The sequence below is a fragment of the Chanodichthys erythropterus genome, chromosome 24 (genome assembly GCF_024489055.1).
Source record: "Chanodichthys erythropterus isolate Z2021 chromosome 24, ASM2448905v1, whole genome shotgun sequence".
Lineage (NCBI taxonomy): Eukaryota > Metazoa > Chordata > Actinopteri > Cypriniformes > Xenocyprididae > Chanodichthys > Chanodichthys erythropterus.
In genome coordinates this window covers 1,630,373-1,643,343 of record NC_090244.1, presented here as the reverse complement: position 1 = coordinate 1,643,343, position 12,971 = coordinate 1,630,373, and the positions used below count along the sequence as shown (strand labels likewise).

Sequence of the window (12,971 nt, the reverse complement as noted above, 5' to 3'; positions counted from 1 at the left end):
CTGGGTTTATAACTTGCAAGGTTTTTTTTACTTTTTTTTCTCTCGCAATTATGACCCTTTTTTCTCGCAATTCTGAGTTTTCAAGGTTTCAAGGTTTTTTTAAACTTTTTTTTCTGTCTTTTTCTCGCAATTCTGAGTTTTTAATTTGCAATTCTGAGTTTATAACTTGCAATTTTTTTTTTTTTTACTTTTTTCTGACTTTTTTCCTTGCAATTCTAAGTTTATAAGTCACAAGTTTATAAATTGAAAATTTTTTTGCTTTTTTTCTGGCTTTTCTCGCAATTCTGACTTTTTTCCCACAATTCTGAGTTTCTAATTTGCAAGTTTATAAATTGCAAGTTTTTTTTCTGTCTTTTTCTCGCAATTCTGACTTTTTTTACACAATTCTGAGTTTCTAATTTGCAATTCTGGGTTTATAACTTGCACGTTTTTTTTACTTTTTTTCTCTCGCAATTATGACCCTTTTTCCTTGCAATTTTCAGTTTATAACTTGCACATTTTTTTTACTTTTTTCCTCAAAATTCTGACCTTTTTTCTTGCAATTCTAAGTTGATAATTCACAAGTTTATAAATTGCTAATTTTTTTGCTTTTTTTTTCTGGCTTTTTTCTCGCAATTCTGACTTTTTTCACAAGTCTGAGTTTAATTTGCAATTTGCAAGTTTTTTTTTTTTTTTTTTTTTTACATTTTTCTGACTTTTCTTGCAACTCAGTTTTATAATTTACAATTTTGAGTTTATGATTTACAATTTGTTTATAGTTTATACATTTCAAGTTTTTTTCTCACAATTCTTACTTTTTTTGCAATTGATTTTTATTGTAAATATTTTTTGCTAAAAACAAATCAGATTTGTGAGAATTTTGAGTTTATATCTTACAATTTAGACTTTTTTTCTCAGAATTGAGAGATAAATACAATTGTGAGGGGGAAAAAGTCAGAATTGTGAGATAAAAAGTCACAATTACCTTTATTTTATTTTTTTTATTCTGTGGTGGAAACAAGCTTCTATGCTTTTTTTCACCAGGGCTGCATTTATTTGAGTAAAAATACAGTAAAAACAGTAATATTGTGAAATATTATTCCAGTTTAAAATTGTTGTTTTCTATGAGAATATATAGTAAAATGTAATTTATTGAGCAGAAGAGACGTCTTCTTTCACAAACATTAGCAGTCGTAACTCCTCCAGACTCTTGAGCGGTAGTTTAATATCGTTTGCTGCAGGTCCTGACTTTAAGAAGCTCAGTCAGTTGAGTCAGGTGTTGGCCGACACTCCCGTGCCGCTGTCAGCGTGTCTGCTGGAGGATTATTCCAGCTCTGGCCTGCAGAGGGAGAGCAGGAGGATGATGGACGAGCTGCAGGAGCTGGGGCTCTTCACACAGGCGCGGAGGGTTGCGCAGATAGCCGAGCTGCCCATCGACTGCCTGATCATAAATGAAGTGAGTGACCATCACGGCATCAGAAATCATCTTTATCCCATGTTTTTGGAGATTGATCATAATCAAATTTATCATAATTAAAGTGTGCATAATCATGTTTAAGTAATCTTAAAGAAGAATAGTGATGAAGCTTGTCATAAAACGTAGAGGACGGCTGCTTTGACCTAATCATGACTCGTCTTTACGCTGTAACTTCCACACATTTGTGTCCGTCTGAAGCTCCGGCGAGATCTGTGCACTCACAAGCTCAAGCGTCAGTGGGAGCGGCAGGAGACGCGGATGGCCTTCTGGAGACGGTGTCACGAACAGCTCAAGACGGATCAGATCCAACCAGAGGCGGCCTGTCAGTTCTTCCTGTCTCAGGCTGAGGTGACGCTTCATGATTACGTCTCAATCTCTTATTTGACATTTTTAATGCTCTTTTACAATTCATATTGACCGTCCACCTTCAGAACATTGCTAAAGTGTTCCTAACATTATATTATATTATATTATATTATATTATATTATATTATATTATATTATATTATATTATATTATATTATATTATATTATATTATATTATATCACTGTATATTATATCACTGTATATTATATCACTGTATATTATATCACTGTATATTATATCACTGTATATTATATTATATATTGTATTGTATTGTATTATTTATTCATATTTTTATAAATTTAAATAAATGTTTTGAATTGGGTTTTTTTTAGCTTTCATTATATAGTAATTTTATGTGCTTTTTACGTTTTTTTTTTTAATGTTCTCTTTCGCTTTATTTCATATTATAGATTTTTTTTGTATTATATAATATAATATATTTTTATATTTTTTATTTTCTTATCATTTTAATTTGTTAATTTAATTTATTTTTTTACGTTTGCGGTTTATTTAATATTTATATTTTATTTGAGCTTATTTCAATGAACATGTATTATATATGTACTATTATTGTATTTATTAATATTTTAATATAAATAATATAATACATTTTGCATTTATTGATATTTTGAATAAGCTTTTATATTTTCAGTTTTTATTATACAGTAATTTTATGATTTTTTTATGTCCTATATAGCTTTTATTTATTTTGTTTTAATTTTAATCATTTTTGTACTTAATTTTATTTAAATTTTTATTATTTTATTATTTATTAGTTGCCAATGCAACATTTCTAATTTTAATTTACATTTTTTAAGTTTAAGATTTTCATCTAATATTTACATTTTATTTTATCTTAGCTTTATTTCAATTAACATGTTCATTGTTGTTTTAGTATTTATTCATATTTCTATACATTTTAATAAATTTTAGCTTTTATTTATTTATTTATTTTGTTAATGATTTTTAATCATTTTAGTTTTAGTCGACACTGATGTCGTTTGATGTTTTTAAGCACAAGTTAATCACAAATTAACTTTTCCATTGTTTCTCACATGAATCTGTCAGGAGCCGATACAGTCGGATTCAGAGCTGGTTCAGCTTCAGGAACGCTGTCTCTTGCTGGGTCTGGCGGGTCACTGGTTGTCCCGCTGTGAGGCTCCTCTTCCCGTCCTGCGTCTCGGCCAGCTGGAGAAGCGGCAGTGGGAGTGTCGAATCCAGAGAATGGTTCTCCACACGGCTCTGGAGCGTCAGAGTTTGTTCGCGCCCTCTGCCCTCTCCGAAGACTCCTTCGAAAACCTCCTCAAAGAGTTCTCCTTCTCCAAAATGTCGGCTCTGAGCGACCCGGCACATTTGAGCCTGGACGGGCTCCCGGCGTCTGAAGACACATGCGTGCTGTCTGATGATGAGCGCGCGGCGCTGAACGCTCTGATTGCCCAGCTGCTGAACGAGGGCAGCGTGAACGAGGCCAGCCGCGTGTGTCGGTACTTCGGCTCATTTCACAGAGACCTGTGGCTGGTTCTGAGGTGCCGTGGTTTAGCGTGTGGCGAGCTGCAGCCTGAACTTCACAGTCCTGATGGAGAAACTCGACGCAGTTTGCCATCATGTGAGTCACTTTCATCTGTTTTTATGATTACTTTAGCATGTTAAGATGTCACATGCACATTCCCAACACTAAAGTACTTTGTTAGGCTGCAAACATTGAAAATTTTGAAGTGTTAGCTTAGCCACATGCTAATGGCTAACTATTATTTTACATTTTTATTAAATACTGAAAAGAATCTATAGAAAATTGTTCAATAATATTAAAAAGCAAACATTTCACCTAGTAATTTGTGTATTTATTTTATGTATTTTTGAACTTATTACAGCATTGAAGCGTTATCTTAGCCACATGCTAATGGCTAACTATTATTTTATTCACATTTTTATTAAATAGTGAAAAGAATCAATAGAAAATTGTTCAATAATATAAAAAAAAAAACATTTCACTCAGTAATTCTTAGTTTTTATGTATTTTTGAGCTTATTACGGCATTGAGGCGTTAGCTTAGCCACATGCTAATGGCTAACTATTATTTTATTCACATTTTTATTAAATACTTAAAAGAATCTATAGAAAATTGTTCAATAATATTAAAAAGCAATCCTTTCACCTAGTAATTTGTGTATTTATTTTATGTATTTTTGAGCTTATTACGGCATTGAGGCGTTAGCTTAGCCACATGCTAAAGGCTAGCTATTATTTTATTCACATTTTTATTAAATACTGAAAAGAATCAACAGAAAATTGTTCCATAATGTTCCATAGCCAACATTTTACCCAGTAATTCTTTGTTAATATGTATTTTTGAGCTTATTACAGGATTAAGTCATTAGCTTAGCCACATGCTAATGGCTAACTATTATTTTATTTACATTTTTATTAAATACTTAAAAGAATCTATAGAAAATTGTTCAATAATATTAAAAAGCAATCCTTTCACCTAGTAATTTGTGTATTTATTTTATGTATTTTTGAGCTTATTACGGCATTGAGGCGTTAGCTTAGCCACATGCTAATGGCTAACTATTATTTTATTCACATTTTTATTAAATACTTAAAAGAATCTATAGAAAATTGTTCAATAATATTAAAAAGCAATCCTTTCACCTAGTAATTTGTGTATTTATTTTATGTATTTTTGAGCTTATTACGGCATTGAGGCGTTAGCTTAGCCACATGCTAAAGGCTAGCTATTATTTTATTCACATTTTTATTAAATACTGAAAAGAATCAACAGAAAATTGTTCCATAATGTTCCATAGCCAACATTTTACCCAGTAATTCTTTGTTAATATGTATTTTTGAGCTTATTACAGGATTAAGTCATTAGCTTAGCCACATGCTAATGGCTAACTATTATTTTATTTACATTTTTATTAAATACTTAAAAGAATCTATAGAAAATTGTTCAATAATATTAAAAAGCAATCCTTTCACCTAGTAATTTGTGTATTTATTTTATGTATTTTTGAGCTTATTACGGCATTGAGGCGTTAGCTTAGCCACATGTTAATGGCTAACTATTATTTTAATCATATTTTTATTAAATATCAAAAAGAATCAATAGAAAATGGTTCATAATAACATTAAAAAGTAAACATTTCACCTAGTAATATGTGTATTTTATGTATTTTTATGCTTATTAAAGTGAGTTATACTCTATTGGAATGAACTGTGAGACCTTTTCTCTCTGTGCTTCTGTAATCAATTGTCTCTTCTGTCTGAAGCGCCCAGCATGAGCAGTCTGTCGTCGTTCGTGGTGTTGCCGTCACCTGACGATCAGGTCCTGGTTCAGCTCAAGCAGCTAGTGGATCAGTGCTGCAACGGCAAGAGTTACTGCAAACAGGTGCTGAGCCTCTACGAGCTCTCGAAGGTGAGGCGACACACGCGTTCATCAAGTCAGGAAAAGTCTTGATTATTCCCATCTTTTGAGCGCTAGTGCATCAGTGTTAAATGTGTGTGTGTTTGCAGGAGCTTCAGTGCTCGTACGCGGAGATCTCGTCCGAGGAGCCCGAGGCGGTGCTGAGGAAGGTTCTGCTCTCGCATCAGTCCGAACGCTATAAGAAAGCGCAGGCGTTCATCAGCGTTCAGGGCCTGCAGCCTGACGCCGTCGCCCGGCTCGTCTCCGCCGCTGTGCTGGAGGGTTTACTCGCCTCGTCTCAGGAGGGAGAACCCGGTGAGGAATCGGCTTCATCTTCTGAGGGTTTATGTCAGTTGTTTTGGTGTGTAATCGCTGTCATGTCTGCGTTCAGGACAGCGGCTGATGTTCGGCCCGGCCGACGGGAGAGAGGCGTTCCTGCAACTGGCCAAACTGTGTGGAGATCCCAACCTGGTGGGCGTCCAACTGCTGGACAGCATCCCGACGGTCCCGCTGTCAGAGCTCAGCTGCAGTGAGTACAAACCACTGCTACCCACAATGCTCTAGTGCCGATAAAACCCTTCTTCATTCTAAAAGATTTCTATGCCCATTTTTGATTCGTTTATTTAGATTTTATTTTATGATATTTGTTTGTGTTATATTATTGTATTATTTAGCATTTTTATAGATTTTTTTTTTATTCTGTTATGTACTGCCATATATTTTGATTTTGTTTTACTTATTTATTTATTTATGTTGTATTATATTTATTTTATATATTATATTATTATTTTGTCTTATTTATTTTTTATTTTATTCTGTAATGTACTGTCATATAATTTTGATTTTATTTTTACTTATTTGTTTATTTATTTGTTTATTTTATATTATTTTGTCTTATTTAAATAGTTTTTACTGTAGTATAATTAGTTTTCTCTTCCCATTTTTGCTTTATTAATTTATTAGTTTGTTTATTTATGTTGTTTGTTTTTATATTTTATTTTGTTTTTATTATTTTATTTTTTATTTCATAATGTACTGTTATGTAATTAGATTTATTTATTTTGTTTGTTTGTTTTATATTTTAATATTCATTTAATCATTATTAATTATTAATTTAATTTATTTTGTTCTGTAATGTACTGTCATGTAATTAGATTTCATTTTTAAAGAATTATTTATTTGTTATTTTATTTTATTTTATTATTTTGTCTTAAATTGTTTTTGTCTGTAGTATAATTAATTTTCTCTTCCCATTTTCATTAGTTTAGATTTTTATTTATTTATTTTGTTTATATTTTATTATTTTGTTTCTTATTTAATTTAATTTTTATTTTATTTTATAATTTATTTATTTTTGTTTGTTTGTTTTATATTATTTTATTATTAATTTAATTTAATATTAATCATTATTTTTTATTTTATTCTGTAATGTACTGTCATGTAATTACATTTTGTTTTTAAAGATTTATTTTATTTTATTATTTTGTCTTATTTAAATAATTTTTTCTGTAGTATAATTAGTTTTTTCTTCCCATTTTTGATTAGTTTTTTTTTTTTTTGTTTATATTTTATTATTGTTACTTATTTAATTTAATTTTATTTTAATTTTGTAATGTACTGTCATTTAATTTGATTTTACTGTAATATAATTAGTTTTCTCTTCCCATTTTTGATTAGTTTCTTTGCCTGTTTATGTATTATTTTATTTTAATTTGTTTCTATTCTAGTCACACTGTATGTTTAAGCTGCAGATGCTTTGGCAATATAAATATCCATATCCGTTAAAGCGCATGAATATGAACCGAGTCGTCTTCCTCTCTGCGTCTGCAGCTGTGGAGATGTTGATTCTGGCTCACGACTGCTTCAGTCTGACCTGTAACATGGAGGGCATCGTGAGGGTCCTGCAGGCGGCGCGACACCTGAGTCACACGCACCTGGCTCACGGCGACGGCGACGGCTACGGGCTCCTGGTGAGTTCATCGACGTCTGAATCATTCATTGAGTCTGTGAGCGCTGGTTCAGCTGGTGTGTCTCCACAGGTGCGTCTCCTCACAGGCATCGGCAGGTACACCGACATGACCTACATCTTTGACCTGCTGCATCAGAACCATCGCTTCGAGATGCTGCTGAGGAAGAAGGTCGAGTCGGTGAGTCGGTTGAGCAACCGAAGCGCAAGCTGTTAAAGCTCCACCCTCTTCTGGAAAGGGGGCGGGAGCAGCAGCTCATTTGCATTTAAAGGGACACACACAAAAATATCATGTTTTTTCTCACACCCAAATATAATACGCACAACTCAAAGATATGTGTGTGTTCCAGAACGTGCGTCTGAAGACGGCTCTGTTGGACTACATCAAGCGCTGTTTGCCGGGCGACAGCGAGAAACACAACATGGTGGCTCTGTGCTTCAGCATGTGCCGAGAGATCGGAGAAAACCACGAGGCAGCGGCGCGAACGCAACTCAAAATCATCGAGTCGCAGCCGTGGGGTCAGAGATTAACACATGCACAGACAGAAGTTTAAGACTTTGCTGCAATGTTACTGTGATGATTGATTGGTGAATGTGTGTTTGTGAGCGCAGTGATCACTGCAGACCTGAAGAGCGCTCTGGTGAAGGTCCTGACGCTGCTGAAAGACGCCGCTGAGAGCTACTCAAAGGTCTTCACTTCACTGCACTTCATCAACTGAAGCCAGAGTCACGCTTAGATTTTATCAATTAAACAGATTTTATTTTTTTTATTTTTGTTCTTCATATTTATTATTCCACTTTCATGTTTTATATATTAATTTATCATCATGTTTATTCATTTCTCTTCATATTTTATTCATTTTTAAAAAAGATTTATTTCTTTCTTTGTTTGTTTATTTTTGTTGTTTATTCTCTATATTTATTTTTCTTCATTATTTATTAATTTTTCTGATTATTAATTTGTCTTCATAATTTACCAGTCTCTCTTTATATTTGTTTATTTTCTTCATATTTATTTTTTATTTATTTATTTATTTATTTTCATATTTTATTACTTATTTATTTATCTTCATATTTTATTTTGTTATTATTTCTCTTTGTTTATTTTTCTCTTTATATTTATTTTTCTTCCTTTTTTTATTTTTCTGTTTATTAATCTCTCTTCATATTTGTTTATTTCTCTTCATATTTTATTTTTCTTCATATTTTAACATTTTATTATTTCTAATTGTTTATTTTTCTCTTTATATTTATTTCTTCATTTTTTTATTTATTAATTTCTCTGTTTATTAATTTCTCTTCATAATTTATTAATCTCTCTTTATATTTGTTTATTTTCGTCATATTTTATTTTTCTTCATATTTATTTTTAATTTTTTATTTATTTATTTCTCTTCATATTTTATTACTTATTTTATTTTTTATTATTTCTTTGTTTATTTTTCTCTTTATATTTATTTTCTTAATTTTTAATTTTATTAATTTCTCTGATTATTAATTTCTCTTCATAATTTATTAATCTCTTTATATTTGTTTATTTTCTTATTTCTCGTCATATTTTATTATTTTATTATTTCTCTTTATTTGTTTGTTTTTTTCTTTATATTTATTTTCATTTTTTTATTTATTAATTTCTCTGTTAATTTGTCTTCATAATTTATTAATCTCTCTTTATATTTGTATATTTTCTTATTTTATTTATTTATTTCTCTTCATATTTTTCTTTTATGTATTCATCAATTTCTTTGTTTATTTCTCTTCATATTTTATTTATTCATTTCTCCTCATATTTTATTTATTTATTCATTTCTTTTCATGTTTGCTTATTTTTCTTCATATATTATTTACTTATCAATTTCTTTTTATATTTTATTTATTAATTTCTCTTCATGTTTGCTTATTTTTCTTCATATATTATTTACTTATCAATTTCTTTTTATATTTTATTTATTAATTTCTCTTCATGTTTGCTTATTTTTCTTCATATTTTATTTATTTCTCTTCATATTTATTTTTATTTATTAATTTCTCTTTGTTTGTTTGTTTATTTATTTATCTTATTTTACTTAATTTCTCTTCATATTTTATTTATTTATTATTTTCTCAGAAGAGACCGAATCTCCAAACGAAGCGTTTCAGACTCTGAATGGATATTTTGAGAAAATTAAAGTGTTTTTGACTTTAGATGACTGTAATTACATAATAAAACATAATGGGGCACTTTAGTATTAGGTTTGAAAAAAATGAAAGAAATGGCTATTGAAAGTGTAGTTTAATGTGTGTGATTTCAGGACTCGTGTGTGCGTCAGGCCGTGAAGTGTGTGAAGATGGCCAAACTGGTGACGCTCCAGCTGCACTTCCTGAATCACGGACAGGAGCAGCGCGTCATCAACCTGCCTCCGTCAGACATCCAGAGCACCATCGTGTCTTTACCGCGCTGTTACCAGGTTTCACCGCGTTACTAATATACAGACGGCTCACAGCTGAACTGAATCTTCTCATCATGTTTTAGGGTGTTTTCCACACAGAAACAAAAGTACAAATGAAATTAGTTACGTTAGTTCATGTTAACTAATAAAACCTTGTAAAGTGCACCAGTACACTGGTGGAAATTAACTTTGTGTCTTATAGTGTTTCTTTAAGACATGAACACACTGGAGAACAGAGTCATGTGACATTTAGGGGCAGCGGGACTGATTTATTGTGATTCGGTGATCTGTGAACTCATTGTGTGTCGCAGGCGTTCGTGTTGGCCGAAGCGTACGACTACAGCCCGGACTGGGCCGAGATACTCTATCAGAAGGTCATTCTGAACGGAGAATTCAACTACCTGGAGGAGTTTAAACGCCACAGATCGCTGAGCGCCGGCCTGTTCGAGGACATTTCCAAGAAGTAGGCTGAAATCTGTTTAGCTACGGAAAGAACCGTTTTCTGGAGTACCTTATTGTAATCGGACACTGGTGTCGTTTTACAGTCAAATATGTGTGAATGAAATAAAAGTCATGCACATAACAAAATAATTTCAAGTCAACTATTATATTTATAATCCTTTAGAATATGAATATAATATTTCATTAATATAGTAATGTTTTATTACTACTTGATTATAATTGGTCAATGGTGTTGATTTGGTCAAATATTTTTAAATGAAATTAAAAAAAATAAAAGTAATAAATTAATACATTAAATGATTATGATTTTATATTATTGTATCATATAAATGCAATATATTGTGATTTTATTATTATTATTATTATTATTATTATTATTAGTCAAATATTTGTAAATGAAATTAAAAAAAATAAAAGTAATAAATTAATACATTAAATAATTATTATTTTATATTATTGTATCTTATAAATATAATATATTGTGATTTCTTTTTTTATTAGTCAAAAAACTATCTCAAATATTAGTTTATATTATTATATCATATAAATATAAAGGTAAATATTTGTTAATGAAAGAAAAATAAAAGTGATAAAATAATATATTAAATAATAATTGTTTATATTATTATATCATAATATTATCCCATAATAAAAGTGTTAATTCAAATATTATGTTATATTACTATTATAAATATAAATGTCTCATATTTGTAAATAAAATTAAATTTAAAAAGTAACTAACTCCCATAATAAAAAAGTTAACTCGCATATTAGTTTATATTATTATATAATATAAATATAAAGGTAAATTTGTAAATGAAATTAAAATAAAAAAAGTAACTCCCATAATAAAAAAATTAAACTCTAATAAAATATATAATATATAATAAATAAAAAAATATATATATATACATATATGGACAAATATTTGTAAATGAAATTAAATAATGACAATGAAAACTATTTTAACTCAAAAAAGTAATATAATATAATATTTTTACTGCTTAATTGTAATTGGTCAGTGGTGTCATTTTGGAAATTATTATAATAATATAATAATACAGAAATTATTATAATAATAATAGAATTAATAATTATAAAATAAAATTCATAATTATTATTATTATTATTATTATTAAATAATAATATTAAATTAATATTAAAATAATTTCACCACAAATATTTTATTTATTGTATAATATCATTTCATTAAAATAATAATATTTATTTAAGTAGTACCCAAAGTTGATTTGTTTCAGACGGTCTGTACATTTATTCATTAGTTGTTATATAAAACATTCAGTCTAGACATCAGTTTGAAGAGTTTTGTCTGTGTGCATTCACAGAATTATGTTTTTTTTTATTTCATTTGTCTATCTGGGGTTGTTTAGAACCGATTGTTGTGTTATATTCAATGTTTTAAGTGTTGATCCTCTTGTGTTTGTCAGAATGTGTCATCAGAAGGCTCCGGCGAGCTCCAGTCAGAATCTGAAGAAGCTTCTGTCTCACTGCGAGGACGTTTACACGCATTATAAACTGGCTTACGAGCACAAGTTCCTGGATGTGGCCAACATGCTGCTGCAGGACTCCAGGAGCAACAGCTACCTGAGCGACCGGCTGGGCACCTGACCTCCGCCCGCCTGAGACACGCTTCACACTGTGTGAACGCAACCAGTGCCGTGTTTGTACAAAACTAACCATGACTTGAATATGTACACAAATCAAAACTAAATTTCCAGTAAAAATACTGTTTTTGACCATTTTCAGACGTCTGTGTTTATGTCCTGATGTTGAAGTTGCATCAAGTTTTTACTCCATTAACACGGTAAAATACTGTGTTTAACTGCTGTTATTGTGACTGCAAGAGACCTCGACGTGTTTGATGATGGAATGAGCGATAAAGCATATTTTTATGCATTTTTGACTCATTTTTAAAGTGAAGACATCTATGCTGCAAAAAATGATGCTCTTCCAAAGTATTTCCATCAGAAATATCCAAACATTATTAAATCAAGATAAGAAGCAAACTGAAGAAGAAAAATGACTGAAGATATTAAGACTTGTTTACTAAAAAATGATTAAAATGAAGTGAGTTTGATTAAAATAAGAACAAATATCTGACAATGGAGTCAGAAAAATCATCTGAATTCAAAGGGAAAACAAGATTATTTTTTGACTCCGTTGGCAGATATTTGTTCTTATTTTTAGCAAACTTAATTTTTATTAATTTTTCAGAAAATAAGACTCAATATTGTATGTCTTTAAATGCTTGATTGTAATTGGTCAGTGGTGTTATTATAATAAAACAATAAAATATGTTTTATTAATATAATTAATTGGTCAGTGGTGTCATTATAATAAAACATAAAATATATTTTATTAATAGTAATTTTTACTAGATTTTAATTGGTCAGTGGTGTCATTACAATAAAACATAAAATATAATATTTTATTAATAGTAATTTTTACTAGGTTGTAATTGGTCAGTGGTGTCATAATAAAACATAATCAAATATAATATTTTATTAATAGTAATTTTTACTAGGTTGTAATTGGTCAGTTGTGTCATTATAATAAAACAATAAAATATAATATTTTATTAATAGTAATTTTTACTAGGTTTTAATTGGTCAGTGGTGTCATTATAATAAAACATAAAATATAATATTTTATTAATAGTAATTTTTACTAGGTTGTAATTGGTCAGTGGTGTCATAATAAAACATAATCAAATATATTTTATTAATAGTAATTTTTACTAGGTTGTAATTGGTCAGTTGTGTCATTATAATAAAACAATAAAATATAATATTTTATTAATAGTAATTTTTACTAGGTTTTAATTGGTCAGTGGTGTCATTATAATAAAACAATAAAATATAATA

The 12,971-nt window shown here is 29.6% G+C and overlaps 1 protein-coding gene across 1 annotated transcript in view; it reads left to right on the top strand.

Moving 5' to 3' along the window:
- spg11 (SPG11 vesicle trafficking associated, spatacsin) overlaps positions 1-12,370 on the top strand; it is a 34,052-nt gene extending 21,682 nt beyond the window's left edge. Inside the window, exons 29-41 of the mRNA XM_067379063.1 lie at positions 1,221-1,435; positions 1,655-1,804; positions 2,892-3,429; positions 5,096-5,241; positions 5,340-5,544; positions 5,621-5,758; positions 7,060-7,199; positions 7,269-7,376; positions 7,546-7,714; positions 7,808-7,884; positions 9,487-9,642; positions 9,936-10,087; positions 11,535-12,370. Coding sequence (XP_067235164.1) covers positions 1,221-1,435; positions 1,655-1,804; positions 2,892-3,429; positions 5,096-5,241; positions 5,340-5,544; positions 5,621-5,758; positions 7,060-7,199; positions 7,269-7,376; positions 7,546-7,714; positions 7,808-7,884; positions 9,487-9,642; positions 9,936-10,087; positions 11,535-11,715 — 2,375 coding nt within the window. The 3' untranslated portion in view covers positions 11,716-12,370. The remainder of the gene's footprint in view (positions 1-1,220; positions 1,436-1,654; positions 1,805-2,891; positions 3,430-5,095; positions 5,242-5,339; positions 5,545-5,620; positions 5,759-7,059; positions 7,200-7,268; positions 7,377-7,545; positions 7,715-7,807; positions 7,885-9,486; positions 9,643-9,935; positions 10,088-11,534) is intronic.
- The last annotated feature ends 601 nt before the right edge of the window (positions 12,371-12,971 follow it).